Source organism: Cheilinus undulatus, linkage group 1, assembly GCF_018320785.1.
Source record: "Cheilinus undulatus linkage group 1, ASM1832078v1, whole genome shotgun sequence".
NCBI lineage: Eukaryota > Metazoa > Chordata > Actinopteri > Labriformes > Labridae > Cheilinus > Cheilinus undulatus.
The window spans coordinates 51,730,680-51,749,816 of NC_054865.1; the positions used below are offsets into that span (position 1 = coordinate 51,730,680).

Here is a 19,137-nt window from a genome sequence, read left to right on the forward strand (position 1 = left end):
AGCTCCTGCTGCTGCTTGTTTACGTCAAGACTCTGCTGCGCCTGAAAGTACTGCCCCTCATCCTTTCACTTTCTAACCGGGCCCAAACGGTTCAGATGGGAGCTTTGAAAGATGGATTCGCCAGTGAGAAACAAGGAAACGGGCGTATCCATCTGCTTTGCAAGGTTAGATATTCCAGATATTCATCAATCTTCTGAATGAAACAAAAAAGACAACACACATTCTCATCTTGTGAAAAGCAAAGGAAGAGGTTGCATGGTAAGGTTAGCTTCAATCTGAAGAAACTTAAAGAAAATTACCATTTTTTTCCCTTTCTTTAAAATTTTTAATACACAAGGTAAAGCTAAAAATAATGAGACTGCTTTTGAGGGTGAAACCCTGTGGTTCACAGCCACACTGAGTGTTATACATTAAAGGTTGGGTATTCATGCACAACTGCTGAAAGTTTCCAATAAGTGATGTCTTTAGTTCACTGCTGGCTATGAATTGAAGTGCATGAGGAAAATGATTCACTTGAAAGCTGAGCAATGCATTTACTTCAAATTTTTGGTGAAGTTGAACAAATCTTTTGGTACAGGGTCTGAGGTGTATGGGGGACACTGCATGTCACATTCATGTGTGTTTTAATGGCACAAAAGATTTTGTGAAGGCAGAGAGGATGTCCAAGTAGTTTTGATGTGCATGCCCATGCACATCAAAACTTCTGAAAACGCTCAATAAGTTGACAAATCATTCAAACTGATGGATGGCTCAGTATCAGAAATAGCAGAAATTGTCTCCATTAATTAAGGGATAGTCTGGCAAATTTTGCATGAAAACTTGAACATGACAACAGCATGTGCCAAGGTTTTCCCAAAATGTCTTACTCCTGATCAACAGCACAAACATAAGCACATCTGAGGACACATATTGGAACTAAATGAGGGAAACCCAAAAATTTAAGGAGAGATTGCATGCAATGCAACTCCAATTCGATCCTGGGACAAAACGTCAATGTACTGGAAAAAAAACATCGTCACCAAGGATAAAGAAAGCATAACAAAGCAAGTCCAAATTCAAGGCTATATTGAGTGTTTTCTTTTACATTAGGGTACCTTTTTGGCGGAGAGGGTTCCAGAAGAGTCAACGAGAAATCAACACTATTACAAACAAGTTCTAGAAAAAATGTGAGCAAAAGTGTGACAAAAGAGACCACTACTGTAGAAAAATGGTTTCATTCTTCATCAAGACACTACGCCAGCTCACACTGAGCTCTCAGTAAAGCAGTTTCTGACCAAAAAACAAATCACAGTGCTTGATGACCCTCCCTATTCACCTGATCTAGCACTGTGTGACTTTTTTCTTTTACCTAAGAACAAAGGAACACATTTATAGTCTGTGTCAGAAGTTAAGAAAAGAACAACAGAAGGAAACTGATTATAATTCAGCATGCCAGTGATAAAACATCTTTCAAACATTAAATGGGATTTTTTTTCTAGAATTTCAGCATCTGTTGCTTTTTTCCCCTTTCAATCAGGAAATGACAAAAGAAAAACACTTTTAAACATCTTTATGTTTACATGAAAAGCAACTTAGTACAACAAATAGCTGGACATGATAACGCTGTCTCCCATCCAGTAGTGTGATGCCACATGAACACAACTACTGAGGGAATGTGGTCCATTAAGTTAAATTGATTTCATACAATGAGCTCTTGTTATTACACTTGAGAGCACAGGCGTTACTTTTTTTCCATTCAAGCTTATCCTTTATTTTGTTACTCATCCATGTTTGCCACCAAATTTCTTTGTATTCATATGTCCAAGGTGGTATTGTGCTCATCTTTTCATCTGTCAAATATCTACCTACTGAGCCACGCAGGCCTGGATGACTCATGCTGGAGTGACTCTTACGTCTCCTTTATCCTACGTCAGTAGTTGCCCTAAGAAAACTTGAGCCTAAATTATCTTTTAAATTAAGCTTCAAGTTCTGCAAACAACGGCATTCATGAAATTTAATTTTTCTTTTTTTTTTTTTTAATTCCCAGAGTGACTCACGAGGCAAAGACAGAGCGGATTCTTATAAACATATTCAAACTCTATTTTCTTTCAGGTCAGTCTGACTCACTCTGATTATAAAATAGTTCATTAGTAACTTACTCCTCTTGAATAATTTCATCCCCCTGACCCCTGAAGATTATTAACTATGAACTGACTAAAAAGCAAGGTCGGGGAATTTGATTCATTTTTTCATTTTCTATGGTTTAATCAGTCAGTAGGTATTGACACAATAAAGCGTACTTTTTCTTATTTCAGCTACAGTATCAGTTTTAACTTTGCAAACTTCTAGAGTGCCATTTCTCACATGTGGGGGAAAAAAGACTTACTTTGAACTCCACAGGTACCGTTGACAGCTTGTTTCCCTGAGATTGGCTGTAACACAGGGCGGAAGGAGGGAGGGGATGCATGGCGTTTGTAGATGGCGTGGGCCTGAGGTGCTGAGGTCTTAGCGCTTGATTTCTCCAGAGGTTGAATAAAAAACTCTTCACCAGACAACTTGAACAGTCCTGTCTGAAGAAAAAGAAGGATTGTTGTCACTAAGGATTGTTGACATTTTGAATGTCTACAAATGTTCTTTATACTCTCTAAATCTTATAACAGAGTTTCTATGCCGGCACATACAAGGTGTGTCACAGTACTTGAGCTCCCATTGCACTTTTCCAGTCATTTCACCGCACTGCAGGAACATTTACACCACATTCACACGCTAATGGTAGAGGCTGTTAAGTGTTCATCAGTGTCAGCTAATTCCTTCTATTCTTACACCAATGACACAACAGTGTCCAACCCAAGGACAGTTAAACATGTGGCTGCAGGATAACGTGATTGAACTCCCAACTTTTGGCAATGGACTCTACCACTGATCCACAGCAACCAACAAGATCAATCAATACAGTTGCACTGGGATTCAAGACTTTATTCATCACACTACGAATACAGCTCAGCAGTAAAATGCCAAAACTGTATTGCAAGACAATTCAACTTGGAAGTTCAGAGCAAGTAAGACTCCAGTTCAATGAACAGCCTGATGTGTGAAGTAGACTTTCAGGGTGCAACTGTGAAAGGGGAAGGGTCAGATGTCGAATAAATCACTGCACCCTAAGCCATGCTGGCCCTGATGCAGACCAAATTCCAACCACTCCGCCCCCCCTCCATCTTTTTCATCCTCACCCTATATTCGATTCCTGTTAACTAGGGGTACACCGATTGCAATTTTCTGGCCGATCACCGATCACTGATCTTTAAAAAGCCTGACCTGCCGATTCCGATTCTGGCCGATAACGATTTTTATTTATAACTGACAGCATGCACCTTCAATGTTCCAATCTTATTTTATGGAAAAACATTGAACAATACCCGTGAAACAATACAAACTTGTTTTAACTGCACATGAGGTAGTTCTCTCAAATATAAATGAAAAGTTTAAAGCATTGCTGTCCAAACTACTGAATTATATCAGTTTGTATAGTCTTTCATTTTTCACATTTTAGTAGGTAGAGGCATATGAAACCAATCTTATCCACCGATCTTATTTACAAGGATCAGCCAATCGCCGATCTCGTAAAATTAAGGAAATCGGCGCCAATACCGATTTTGGCCGATCAATCGGTGCACCCCTACTGTTGACTCCCTTCAGCTGTCTACTTTCACAGGAGAGCTCCAGTAGTTAATTGTATGAGCAGTGCCACATGGATAAAAATCAAGAAAAAAAAAAAAAATCTTTAGGGCCAAGCACCACATGTGGTTTGGAGGACACTTTTTGAATCTAAAGAATAATTTTTTCTCTCTATTTTCTCAAATTTCACCAAACTAGGTAAGCAAATAAAGCCAAGTGAAAAATGTAATATATTATGGGTGTTGCTTCCTCATTGCTTCCGTCATGTCATGTTAAGCTTATGGATCTGCTAATAAAGTTTTCACCCTGATGATACAATAGAAGCCATTAAACAGGAAGTAGGCTTTAAAGGGCTTGAAACACTTGTCCTGCCAGTAATATTGGTAGAAACCAATTTTCAGCACCTAAACATGCTCAAAAATTCACCAAACTTGGTGAGCACACAAGGCCAAGTGAAAATGTCATATTCTATGGGTCTTACATCCTTATATTGCCACCATCATATCATGTAAAGCTTAAAGATCTGCAAAAAAAAAAAAAAAAAAAAAGCTGCTGCTGTTATGATGCAATATGCCATTTAACAGGAAGTTGTTTTTAGAAGGGTTAAAACACTTCTATGCCCAGTAGTATTGGTAGAATGAGCCCAGTCAAGAAATTAGATTGATCATTTGGGTAAATGGGCATGGCTAAATGGCACACCTGACAAATATTTCAAAATTCCTCCTCAGAAATTTGGCAGGCGAATGTACCATGCCAGGACATGATAAAAAAATAACTGGACCCATTTCATATTACCGACAAAAAAATCCACCATTTTGAATTATTTTTTTTAAATGGATAAAATTTGGCATTTCCAGGACTCCTCTTGGATCAACTCCAACTGGGTGAATCCAACCCACTTCAAATTTTGTGTAGAGCTTGAAAAGACCTTATACAGAAGACATTTCTTCAGCTCTTGAACAAAACTCAAAGGACATGGCTGTGATGGTTTATCAAAGATTGATGTCCTACCATTACACAGACAGTGTCATTACTCAAACATACAGGGTCCAAACTGCCTCAAACTTGTTCAGTCATAGACCTCTTCTGAAACATTTCTTAATTCCAACATTAACTGTACTTCAAAAGGCACCCTCTTTCCAAGGCCCTGTAATATCAGAATTAGATGTTTTAGTTGTTTACACTGTGTGCGCTCATTTCATATTGGGTTTAACAGACTTGAGAGGTCAGAGAACATTAATATTTCTCTGATAGACACCTCTAGAGGCTGGAACATAAGCCTGATATACACCAATTCCTGATGTGCTCCAAGTTGTGAGGGCCTGTTAAGTGGTGCTGGCAGCCCTGGTTTCTCTTACTGTCTCGTTCATTGTCAGCTTAACGTGTGCAACACTGAGTCCAAGAATAAATTCCATATGGAATTGTATTATACTATCTTCTTTTGTCAAGTGTAGGACAAAACCTGCCTTTATACAACTTAAATCTAATTAAGCAGAAATGAAAAGGAATAATTATTTATGTGGTTATGATAGTTATAGGTCTGCCATTGTGTGCTGCATATCGTTTGTTCTGTGTTTTTCCTCTCTTTGTGTAACTGCAATTGCACAGGCTTTCAGGGAAATACTGAGATTTGATGAATCCAAAATAAACACTAGGCTTATAAAGCACTTATCAGTCACATGACAGTTCAAAGCTTTTCCCTGACCACCTTATGTCTCATCCACATTATCATAAATACTTCCATCCACACAAAGCAATACTGGCCAAGGGTTGTATAAGGGACAATTTCTTCTACTTTGATGTTGGGAACACTTAAATGCAATGATGACAGCAATCATATATACTTGAAAGCTGTGCAATTTGTGAACATGAAAGCAGCTTTGATTTTCATGGTAAAATATGTAAACTGCAAGAGGACATAAAGACACAAATGTGTGTTTATACATGGTAATGAGCCATTGGTGGTTTTCAAAATACTGTGTTTTCACTTTTTTTTTAATTATGAGAAATCTGAATTCTTTCTAGCAAAAACCCATGAGTACACCACTGCTGTTATACATCTAACTGAGAAAACTGGTGAGTTCTGACAGGGAGTGCATCACACATCATGTTTGGCTATTTCTTTTTCTTCTTTTGTCTCTTTTTTTGTGAATGTGTCTTGATCAGTGATCTCTGTGAAATCTGATCTAATCAAGACAGTTCAATAAAGACCTGAGACTAGATTCCTTTTACTCTTCACTGGAGATGTTCACGTCTCTTTGAAACAGAGAGGCAGTATAAAACAAAACACACTGATGCAGCTCACTTTTAAGTTTAAATGTAAAAATGTTTCTGACTCATAGTGGATGACATATTTCCTTACGAGCACAGATTCAAATATGTCATGTGTACATTTTTATGTCTTTATTTACATGTGAAAACTAAAGACATTAACAAGTTTATCAATCAACCAAACTTGTAATGATCTCCACACATATGGATTTATGTAGCTGTGTTTGGTTGTGCTGCTCTACTGAGAGCATACCAGTTCTTTGTTTCTACAGGGGTGTATGATCATGAATACCTCTTTAAATAAGTATTGCATACCTCATTTACACTGTGCATTAACAGAGATTGTGATTTGAACAGTCAAAGATGCAGCTGTAAACACTGTGGTACCACTGTTGAAGCAAAGGTAAGTTAATGATAAACATGCTACTTCGATCAGTTCCTTCACAATAAAGGTCCACAGTTGTCACTGTTTCAGTGTTTTTATTCTGAATGCCTCCGTTATCACCTTACCTACACAGCAAAGAGCCTCCTAAAAACTCAGCTTGGTTCAGACTAGGGCTGTCCCGTTCCCAGAGTTTTTAACGTGGAGATTTTACAAGAAAATCTAGCAATATAAATGCCTGTTTTTATACAATACCAATTAAATAAAATCAAATATATTTAATCTTTTAAACTAAGAAAAAATTTTGGGATTAATCAAAGGACTGCCCCTCAGCAAAGATATATTGTTCTTCTTGGAGTCGGGCATACACAGCGATTTTCACTTGACTCTACCACAGTCTTGGCTGAAAGTCAGGGACAAAAAAACCTAGCGGAAACGCTGTTCGACTATTAGTCGACTAAAGGCGAAATCTGACGAATCAGATTCGACTATGAAAATCCTTAGCCGAAGACACCTCTACTGCAATGTAATAAATAATTTGTAAACAGACATGTGAAGAACTGCTGCATTTTCAACATCTGGAGTCATCTTGACAGCACGGTATTTTATATTAACTGGTTTTATTATGCTTTCTTTTGTTTCTCTTTGTTTTGTTTCTGCATATTCCCATCCTCTGTTTGCATTTAATTTGTATTAATCTGATTAAAAAGCTAAATCCACATCAGCATAACACTAAAGATGTGTTAAGTAGCTCTGACTTTAATTCCTGAAACAGTTCATTCAGGAACACTCTTGTTACACATTTAACAATTTTATTGCAAAACGATACAGTTTTACTTGGCGGAGAAGGCTCTGCTCAAAAGATGCTCCCTGGGTTAGCCAAGCAGCATGCTTTGACTTTCCAGGCTAAAAACTCCAAAATGGATAGAGACATTTATGACAATTCACATTGAATACAGTGAAATTAGTTCAAAGCAATTAATCCATAGTAGCATGAATCTGGATTTGAAGGTGCAACAAGCTTTACGCTATAAAGGAGGAGGCTGAGGTGGAGGAGGTTAAACTTTGCAAGCAGCTGTACCATGGTGCATCACCATTGATGCACGCAGGGATTAGTGAGAAGTTCATCATGTTTAAATTAGGGCTGGAAAATTAATTGCAAGTTAGATTAAATTGCAATATAGCCTGGCTGCAATTTTCAAATCGCAGAAGGTGCAATATTTCTCTCACCTGAAATTTGTGTTAAAATATCCATTCAAAACTTTTTTTGCTGCAGAGACATCATGCGTTACATATCATGCAATCATTCTAGTGGCATATTTTTAGAATAGTGTACAAAAGAAATTGTATTGTCTTTATTTCTGTATGTTTTTCTTGTTAAATATGATTACTATATAAAATTATCTTTCCCTTTAATAATATCTGATTTGCCAAATGAGTCAAAATCATGTCAATTAGATATTTTTTCAAAAATCGTCAGCCCTAGTTTGATCTAATATTGTGCTGGTTACAGTTTAGAATTAAATATTACTGTTTATTTGTTGGAAAATACATGAGATGAGGAACCTAAGAAATAACCGCATATTAAATTGCAATATTGGGTTAAAAAAAAGCGCAGTAAGTTTATTTCTCAAATTGTCCGGCAAAGTTTAAATACATCACTGTGTTGAGAGAAAGAGCTGCGATTGACTGTGGGAGCTGGAAGGAAAAAATTGAGATCAGCTGGCCCTCAGCTGATCACAGCTGGGCATATGACTACTGTGTCCTGCACGAACTAACGCTGAGCTTCAATAGCAATCAGAAGTTGAGTGATGAAAAGTTTTTTGACTGCAGTGTGAGAAGAAGTGAATACTTGAGTAATAGAACACATCTCAATCAAAAGCAAAGGTATAAGCCCCTTTAGTCCTATAGCACACCCACCTGAGACAACTTACAACAGTTCGATTATAAGAGAAAATGGTATTTTTCAAAAAATCATTATGTCTGTAAAGATAAGGCCAACCGGGATAAACACTCCTGCCTAATCATAATACAGACACAAACACAGGTGCACATACACAAACACAAAGCCTACTTTGTCAAGCACACCAGGTCATAAAAATGCCCATTCCTCACAACAAAAACTTGCATTTTTTTAGCTCCTTACATAAATGCTGCAGACAGATATTCTGTTATTCAAATAAAGAGTCTGGAACATGTCATTCTCTCAAAAATTCCCCAGCTGGGGGGACATAAAATCATCCACAAAATAGAAAAGACACTTCAAATGATGTAAATGCATCTTGTCTCCTCATTTTGGAGTGTTTATTTCCATACATCTGTTAAATGTGATAAATAGCAGAAACATTAATTCTAATCCGAAGTTTGCCAAGAAGTTCTGAGTATTTTTAGAGTGACATATTATTCCCTCTGTTGGCTCTTTTCTTCAGGACATTGGACTTGGAATAAAAAAGAGCTGACAGTGTTCTGAAATGCAGGGGTACTGAGGAGAAAAGGAGCGAACAGACTGGATGAAATGATTTATGTCATGTCGACAGATTCTTTTCCTTTCCTTCCGACAGCCGGGTATCCAGCTGGGTGATGATGGACACACCAAGGATGGCTCACAAACTGTACTGTCACCGGTCATCGGGAATTTGCATAAAACCAGCAGAATACCCACCAAAGAAAAAGAAAAGAATCCAGCTCATCCGCTGACAGAACTCAAATCACTCAAATCTGGCTGTCGGACTCTGAAATGCTGATGCATGCAAAACAAAATATCTGCACTGCAGATTCCTTCTTGCTTATGGTTTGAAGAAACTTTTTTTATTGTTCCACAATACCATTTTTAAATTTTGAAAGTGGGGAAACCAAAACCAAACATCTGACAACTGACGGCACAGCAGCACCACCAGCGGATGCATGTTGGAGGAGGCAGTGCAAAAAGGCTAGCAGTGATGCAATTTGATTAACTGTCATGAAATATTCTCATAGACCAATCAATCAATCAAAGCACAATGATGGAGACATGTTAGAATGACTGACTACACATAGTAGAGTGCCTGAGAAGTTTGGGGTTTAATACCTTGCTGAAAGGTGGCTCAACAGTGTTTAGGAAATGACCTGGCACCTCTCCAGCTATCAGACCAATTTCCACACTTTGTCTGACTGGGACTTAAACTGGCGACTCCCCAGTTTTTAACCCAAGTCCCTATAGGCCAAACTACCACCACCTCAAATGTACAAAGGATGTCTAATGTGAGAGTAGGTGTAACCTAGGTGTAACAGAGATGCAACATGGCCTCAACATGACCTGGCTACTTTTGGCTACAATGGCAAACATTTTTTTAACAGGCAGGAACCTTGAGCAGAGCCAGACATGCTGAAGAGACATCTCCTGAAACTGTATATGCTGAGAAAGAGGGAAAGAAAGACAGGGAGTAACATGATGAAAAATAATCTCCCTTGCCCAAGCATAAAGCTATTTATTTTCAGTTTGGAGTTACCATCATACTCAGTGAGCATTGCAAGACTTCTAAAAATTCTGATACAGTGCCCCAGAGAGTGGAAGAATGGCCTTAAAAGGCCATTTCAGTCGCATTACCTCAAATGATCTTGTGTTTCACTTGTGATAAACCAGACTTAAGGCAACAAAAGAGCCAGCAGAGCCAGGAGCAGAGCTGGTTGCTATTCAGGCCTGGCAGAGAAAACACCAATGTGGTTACCATGTGTGTAAAACTCTGTGAAAATTTAAGACTTCAGGAAGGACACATCTGCAAGGAATTAAGAATGATTAATTGAATAAAAAATCCTTTCAACTTAGAGCCTTTTAACTGTGTCAAATTCTCTTTGTTCTCCTTTAAAACTGATTAAAATTATAAGTTTAAAATTGAATTATGTCACATTTCAAAATAGTTTTTCATACATATCAATCATCTGAAGCAATTCTACCAGTGTGTTGACTGGGGAAAGAAATGGATACAAAGAAATATACTTTAAAATCTTGACTTCTACATTTATTATTCAGTATTATTTCTATTTATTTCCTGTAGCATTACACCAGTGTGGTCTAACTGCAGGAGTGCAAGTAATGTGACACTCTACAGGTCAATGATCCCCTGTTAATGGGACAGTGACTGCAATTTGATGGAGTTCCAGTTTAGTAGCTTTTGTGTAAGTAGCCCAGTTAGGGCTAATGCTCAAGTCTGGAGGTTTCCCAAGAAGCCGCTCTTCATTTTGCTGCCCGTGTGTCTGTCTGTGTTGATTTGCATGCCACAACGTTGCTCTAATTGTTGAGGATACCTCTGAGAAAACTTCCTGGGTGTGCTGGCTCAAAAATGGTGCCATAAAAAATCAAATATGTACAGATTTTCAATAAAATCTAAAATGTCACAATTTGGGGACTTCCTCTGTGTTTTGAAGCAAGTGTGGAATGTTATTGCATCTTAGTGCCAACAGAGGGCACCAGAGTAATACTCAGAGAGCGAGTGATTCTGTGGCAGAACTGAGAGAGCTACTGCAGGACTGTAACTTTAGTGATAAGTTGACAGTGATGTTGAGAGATCATGTGATCTGGGGCATAAATGAAGACAGGATACAGCAGAGGCTGCTGTTGGAGGATGCACTGACTTTTAAAAAAGCACTCAAATTTGCATAAACAGGCATCAAAATATCAGGTCAATGGAACAGATCGGAGGGTTTGTGAACAAGGTCAGTGACACATGACCAAAGCCCCAGCCGGACATTAGAAAAGGCTACAGATGTGATGGAGAAAACCCTCTGGCCAAAGATGGCAGGTTTGCCAATGAAAAATGTCAACTGTGGAAAAGTGGGATACATAAAAAGAGAATGCAGAAACAAAACAGAGGCTAAAGAAAATCCTACACAGTTTAAGGAGGAGAAAAGAGAGTTAATTTCATACATAGGAAGGAGGAGATATTTTCTGATGGTTTTTTTAGACCCGTAATGAAAAAAAACATCAAGCACTTAAACCTTGCATGCTAAGTCCATTGCGTATTATTTTTATTCATGTTTTTTTTGCCAAATTTGTAGAATGTGGCAAATTGTTTCATGGTGCATACTGTGGCCCTGTCACTCCTTTAAAATCACACTAGAGGTGGGAATGTTTTGGCACTTCACAATTTGATTTGATTATGATTCATGGGGCTACGATTTGAGCCTTAATCGATGACTGATGCACTCTGATGCCGTTTTTTTTTTTTTAATTTCTGTTGTTCTCACTGTGTCCAATATAATAAAAACATTACATTTGTGTTTAAAAACAAAGAGATATCTTAAATTTCCACTATCCTCTGATGGGAGATGTGTGTAAACTGGAAACTTACTGAACCTAAGGTAGCAGCATCCTTTCCTTGTAACATATCTGAAATTAAAAACATTAAAATGTCCAACTGGTAACCTAAACATTGCTGTTATGTGCTGCATGTCAGAGATTTTCCTTTTCGTTCCGGCTATTCCACGGCATTAACTATCTAAATAATCAATTATTGGACATTTATGTCCAATAAATGTGTCCATAATTATGTCAATTATGATTTAGAATCCTCCATCTCCAAATCACGATGTGTCTAAGAATCAAATTTTTCTCCCACCTCTAATCACACTGGATCTTCCATCCTGACAGAGCTTCATACGGCATCAACTTATGCATCATAGTGGTGTGCCAAGTTTAAAGTGAGGGCTCACTGCGAGGGAAGGAGAGAGAGGGGAGGAGGAAGAGGAGAAGCTGATGAAAAGTAAGCAGCAGTTGCTGATCTGAATCATCAATCACCCATTTCAATGAGTTGGCTGATCTGTAACAATGAAAAAAAAATTGAACCTGTTCCGAAATGAAACAATGACGAACGAAGGCTTCAGTGTCAGTGTGAAGAAACAGTTACCACAACATGAGCTGGATTTTATTTTATTACGTACAAAACATTAGGGGAAAAAAGAACGACTAAAAAATTCTTACAGAGATAATGTGCAGTCTGGATGACAAGATAGTCATTCCTTCAGAAGAACCAATTAGAATAGAGCTAGAAAAAAATGGGAAAATGTAAACATTTGAAGTAGACAGAGGCTGTGGATACACTATAATGTCAAGGAGGGCATTTCAAAAGTTATTCCGTGATAGCTAACATCCCAAACTTGCAGCGCAGGATTAAGCTTACAACATATGGTGGCCATAAAGTGCCAATATTAGGAGCAGCTAAACTTCTAGTGGAATATGAAGGCAACATGAACATTTTAGTTGTAGTGGTAGAGGAAGACTTGGGAACCAGTCTAGTTTAATGAATTGTGCTTTACTTTCTACGTGAATGAAAACCTGTTCTCTTTTTTTGAAAGAAAATAAGAAACTTCAGGTAGATCTATTCACAGGCTAAATTTGAACCTGGGCCACACACTTCAAGAACAACAGCCTTTGTAAAAGGGGGTGCCACAAGGCCATCGGTGCCACTCTGAAAAGTTTTTAAGTGGAATCAGACTTTCAATAAGTGCAGTACTATAGTTATTTCCATCACTGTCAACTAAAGGGACAAAATAACATGCAATCAATGCAGTTTTTTTGAATGTTAGTTTTCCTGATTAATGCTTTAATCCTGACAGCCCTGATTAGAACATAAAATACCACTTGTGTTGTGCCACTTCACTAAAGGTTCCAGAGCAGAGCTTTCAACTCTATCAGCTTTTCAAGTGTTGTTTTAACTTTTATGGAGCTTGTGCACAAACACAAATGAACATGCAATACACATTTCTGTCTCTTGATCCTCTCATATTACTTTGACACACAGGTGACTCTAGGCGGAGGAGACACCTGCAAAGCCAAACAAGACGACTCCACAAAGTTACAGATCTAAACAATGTTGGCTTAGAAATACCTGGAACAAATTGGATCTGGGAATGCTTTATAAGAGAGGAAATGTATTCTTCGTGACTGATCCAAACGATACACAATAAGATTTTTATACTACATGTGAGTGTAAACACAACTTTTGTTGGTTTAACAAAAAACGCTAGAGGGAACCCCTAAGCAAACCTGCATTGTAGGAAAGTCAATTACCCTGAGAAACATGCAGCTGCATCTCAATGTATGTAGACAGAAAACTGGCAGGAAAAGCATAACTGAGAGCCTGCAGCCCTCTGATACTCATATTGCATTAAATTAAATTGTTATAAACTAGGGCGAAATGTGTTTATTCCACCTTCTAATAATTAGTCTACATTTTGAGATGTTTGCACGCAACAGCACTTAATGTTGACAAAGAAGAATGCTGCAAACATACAATCATTGTTATTTTTGCTGGTGATTTGTCTGAAGTTCACATAATCAGGCCTGACAAACAGAACTGGGGGAGCATACGTCTTATACAAAAGGGGTGAGCACAACTGTAGGATATGTACACGTGTGACCTTGAAGTGAGGAAGATTAAGCAGCAGGGGACTATGCTTTGTTCCATTCCTCAAAGCCAAAATGAAAAACATTTACAAGGGACTAAATCACAAGAACAGCAAGAAGCAGATAAAGAATGAAAAAACAGTTGCTACTGTTCTGGCTCTTAGCCATTGAGCCTCCACCAATGTAGCAAGAGCAGAAGATACAGCATTATTTTAAGAGCAGAAGTGATTTGCTCTACAACTGCAGAATGGAGCTTGGATTTGATACTAAAATCAGTAAGAAGTTCATGATAATTTTAAAACAGAATTGACCAAAGGCTCAAACATTGTTTCCTACATCTGACTGGATCCATATTTGAAACTATTCAGGTGTGCGCACATGAATAAGCTTTCAATCCACCCTATTATTTAGAGTTGTGTTTACTGTTGCTAGGAAAACATTGAGAAATTGCAGAACAGACCAAAATGGAATCTTCTCTCTCACAAGCCCCGGGCAATGTTTGTTTACTTCAAGAGCAGTGGGCCAGGGAGTCATTCAGTAATATCCCAAAGGACTCTGCTCTGCAGGTGAGTTTGAGCAGCCTGAATATAACCTAAAAAACTCAGGTAAGTCTTCACTTTTTAACATGAATTCAACATGAAAGTTTTGAAAATTGCCTCACAAAGTTTTATTTTTCAAAAGTTGTTTTTAAATCAACATTTAACAGATGCATGCATTGATATTACGTTTCATCCATCTTGTAGACTAGATCAACTCTAAATGTGATTTTAACCTTGGGGCACCTGTGAGGGAAACTATTAATGTTACATTTCAAAGTTTTTACATGTCCTGGCTCTACTGACTTTGTGATAAAAGTTGAAAGTTTATGTCTTTGGTGAAACATGAGGTAAAATGATGAAAATGATGGTAGTAGCAGATGGTTCTAAGTTTGAAAAACTAAAATACCTGAAAGGTAGGAGAGAAGCTTCAGGCTAACAGCTGCAGGTTAATGAAGCTGCCGCTGGCATAACACACCAGAATCTCTGACCAAATTGTTGGTATTCCAAAAGCATCTTGGCTTATTTAAGTGCCAGTTTTACAGTGACACAGGAGAGAGAAGAGAGAACTCTAAGAGATGATACTTTTACCAAAGACTCAATATGATCTTGAAGAACTGCATGCATGAACTTTCTTTTACTTTGCAAATAAGCATTTCCTTCTATCTTACAGTCCACAAAAACGGAAAGCACAACTAACTAGTGCCCTGATTTTTCTGCATTTTGGACTGTCTCCTGACCACCTCCTGTTTTGTAATTTCTCCCAGGAAACTCCATGGCTCTACTAGAAATACACTAATTAATTAATTTGATTGTATGCGTATAACACAGTTGCCAGATCCTGTATGAATCATGTAACAAACACAATCCACATCAACGTAAAATTTCAACCCTCTGTCCCAGTGACCTGGCAACCCGCAACATGATTTAAGGAGTGAGCTGAAGTGAGCGGACAGACAGCATGAGAGCTGCATGAATGAGTGAGGCAGCCAAAAATGACAGGACAGGACTCTGTTATCCCTTTTCGTCTGCTCTACTGTCTCTATCCCTTTTCTGCATTACTGTAATACTCTATCAAATTGTCCATATTATATTTACAGCACCCTAACGTCTTTGTTACAGCGTATAAGTGTGCAGTTAAGAAAGTGGAGGTAAAGTTCACACAGACAGGATATCTTTTGTATGCTGGAAACGTCACAGCTAACCAAAACTGAGATCATTTAGACCATTCATTCCCAAATTCTAGGTCAGGGTCCTAAGTTTCAGGTGGATTTTGGGTCCATAAATAAGTTTTTATATTGCCTTTGCCACAGTATTCAATGTGACATTTATTTCTGCAGTACAAATAATAGCCACATGGGGGGCTGTATCCTATAGCACTAACCCTCTCCAGCATAATAAAACACAAAACAAGACTCTACCAGCCACTAGATGGCAGAAGAGCTAAAGTCACAGTTAGTGATGGTTGGCTGATAAAAAAAAGAAATTCCAGAGCAGACAACTACTTAGGGCCCAAGGGCTCAAGCATTTGAAGATAGCCTTTGTAGTGGAGGTAAAGTGGCTTCTTCTTGGCTTGTCTTGGCGCCAGGTAAGGACCGGATTGAGCCCAGAATTAACGTAATTAATGCTAGCATCAGCCTTCAGCAGAAAACAACATCACTGGGTCGTGGCTTGAACCTTGTAAAAAGGGAGACCCCAGAAAAAAAGTTTGGAAAACACTGATTAAACCACTTTCTGCTCATATGAACAGCTTTAAAAAATATAACGTGAAGTAATCATATATTGAGTTATAGGAGAAAACATATCATTTTAAAGTTGATCCTTCCATTATGTTAAAATCTGGGTAACCAGTAGAAAACTTCTCTATCATTTTTGCAAAGGCATTGTGAGTGATGACACTAGGGTTAAAATCATTGTGGGAGGGGAAAACCAGGCATTTAGGCAGCTATTTGAATTAAAAAATTCAACTAGTTATTTCTTTTCTTTATATATCTTCTTTATTTACTTCTTCTTTTCAAAAAATGAAATTTCATGAAAACTACGTGCATAAAATACACCTGAACACAGGAAATGAAGTTTTAAACCTCGAAATTTTATAAGGGAGGACCCCCAGATGATCCCCTCAAAGAAATGTATATCTCCACCACATTTGAAGGCTGAAGCTAAACTGCTCCTGTGTGACTCAACATATAGGCTGGCAGCAAGGCACATCTCTATGCACTCCTTTGACATCCCCTCTCTAAAATCTCTCATAAGTGTTGAAACCTAGATGGCTCACAACTCATCTATCTCGACTCTGGCAACATAACCAAATCAGATAATCAACAATTAAACCCATCTGCAATAAAGTCTGACAAAAAAAAATCTGTCAACGTCATCAAATGCTAACAAGGCTGGTCATAAAAATTTTACTTTTCTATCAATAAGAGAATACAGAGAAACCTTATTTTCTGCAGAGGGTATGACCCATCTTTTACTGTTTACATACATTTTTTAAGTTCCATTTTAGTCAGACTGACTCAAATAAACGTTTTCTGACTTTATTGACCCTCCTTTCATTAGTTGATACCAATCAACAGATATTATTGATTTCCCTTGTTTTATTTGAGTTGGGTTTTTTTTTTGTTTTTTTTTTAAGATTTATTTTTTGCCTTTTTGCCTTATTGTATAGGACAGTGGATAAAGTCGGAAATGGGAAAGAGAGCAGGGAGAGACATGCAGGAGATAGTGCCACGGGCCGGATTTGAACCCAGGTTGCCTGCATATATGGCATGCACCTTAACCACTCGACTACCGGCGCGCCATTTGAGTTGTTTTTAGGATTGCTCGTCATGTTGCCTTGCTGAATTGCTTTCTCTGCTTCGTTTTATTTGTGCGGAAGAACTTAGAGAAGAACATTTAAAAAACAGCTCTGTATAAAAGGCTGCTGATTATGATGATTATAATTAGTAAAGGGGGAATCTGTGATTCAACATAACAACTGTTGACATCTTCAGACTGCAGTAGAGCACTTATCTTTAAATAGGAGGCAGTGCCAGACACATCTTTGTTCTGTGGATAATCTGTGAAGGGCGGGTGGCTCTAAATCATCAGTAAGTGGCCTGATAAAACTGAATGCCCTTTAAATTGTATTGATTATGACTCACAGCAGCAGCTGACACCCTGATTTTCACTTCAACATGTCAAGCTTTAAAATTACTCACCAGTCCATCGCATGTGCTGATGGCCGCCCGTCCTCTCACGGATCCCTGATCCGACACCTCGCCTATATAATGGCACTGTGACGAACCAGGAGGACTGATCTTTGCCCCCTCCAGGCCACCGTACCTCCTCTCCGTCAGGAAGCCTGGAGCCAACAGGTTTTGGTTGAGAGTGAGGTTAAAGTGCAAACTGCTGCTGCCATGCTGCAACTGGTAGAAGACTCGATTCGAGTTCAACGGTTCAGCGGCTTCCCGGCGCTGAACACGGCGAGCATGGTGGGACAGGAAGTTGGACAGGAAGCGACCTCTGGCATCAACTCGAGTAGGGTGAACGACTTCATACTGAGGAATATCCTGCAGAAATCTCTCTGTCAACGCTGTGGGGGAGAGAGATGAATGAGCAGGGTGAGTAAATCATGGGAAAGCTGAATGGTAATCAAACAATTAAGTGGCTGTAAAGCCATAAACAAACTAGGAGAGCTCTAAACAAACCCATGTGTGTGTCACATCCGTCATTTTTATGTTTAAATAAGCTTTATAGTATGGACAGTCTGTTAAAGCAACACTGCTTCTTCTCCTCTATCCTCCTTTAACCTTTCACCCTCATAAGGTCTAATAAAGTTGGTCAAATTATTCCACAGATTATAAACAATATTCCTTCATTTCCTGTGAGGAGCTGAATCAGCGACATGAAAGGAAGTGTGACAGACATCTCTGGTTTGGCTGGGGCTGAAGAAAATGTGCCTCATGCGGGGGGGATTCCCCGCAGGCTGGTCTATAATTCTATACACACACGGCCTTGATGTGGCTGAATTATTGCAGCAGTATTACTGATGACTCTTGCGCACATTTGTCCCACAACATGAATAAGTTTGCAACATTGCATGTTTTTAATTTGGTCCACCTCGATGAATTATTCACGCTTATGTATTGAATGTATTTCCAGAGCATATACACAGACAGAAAGGATGCAGTGTGGCTTGAAAAAAGTGGCCAAAAACAGAAATGTCACACCAGAATTTAAGTATCTTGACATTTCAAAATACTGCATCAAATAGGAGAAACCAGACAGTGAAAATTCTATGCTACGTCTCTCTGTGTATATCTTATGTGCCTACTTTATGTGAATAATTACAATCACATTAGTATTGCTCTTCTCTCAAGCCTGCAAAGCTGATGTTGCAATTTAAATAATCATCACGAATCATGTGTAGCTCCCAAACACCTGGAAAAACATATACTGGTGTCACAGAAGAAGAAAAAAAAGAAAAGATGACTCACTGAGGTGTATCATCGATATGATCATAGCATACATTTATGAACCCACACAGCATGATGAACAATCAATTTACACACTTTAGAGCTACATTTGTGTATTTCCCTGTGAAGGTCATTATGTCATAATAATTTTCATATCATATCATACTGTGACCTATAGTTATTTAAGTACTAATGGCAACATCCAGGTGAGGCAGCAAAGCTAACTGGTTCCCATCCTGGTCCTGCAGCACTGAGGCTTTGTCTGTGCTGAGGCTGTCAATACTACATTGGCATATATGAAATCATATCATAGCACTGACTGGATAGTTTGTACAAAGGTATTTTGGTAAGACCTAATGTGTTATTATGATGGGAATTTATCAGTGAAAACACTTTACACTCCTGAGAATTTCTGACTGCTTGCTATTTGCTGGGTCGCAGATGCAATGGGGG

At 38.4% G+C, this 19,137-nt stretch overlaps 1 protein-coding gene across 1 annotated transcript in view; it reads right to left on the bottom strand.

The window, feature by feature from the left end:
* The window catches only part of LOC121508925 (A disintegrin and metalloproteinase with thrombospondin motifs 7), a 135,224-nt gene that overhangs the window by 112,132 nt on the left and 3,955 nt on the right, over window positions 1-19,137 (bottom strand). The window contains exons 2-3 of the mRNA XM_041786076.1: window positions 17,428-17,801; window positions 2,366-2,549 (exon numbers count right to left, since the gene is read on the bottom strand). Of these exons, the coding sequence (XP_041642010.1) occupies window positions 2,366-2,549; window positions 17,428-17,801 (558 nt within the window). The remainder of the gene's footprint in view (window positions 1-2,365; window positions 2,550-17,427; window positions 17,802-19,137) is intronic.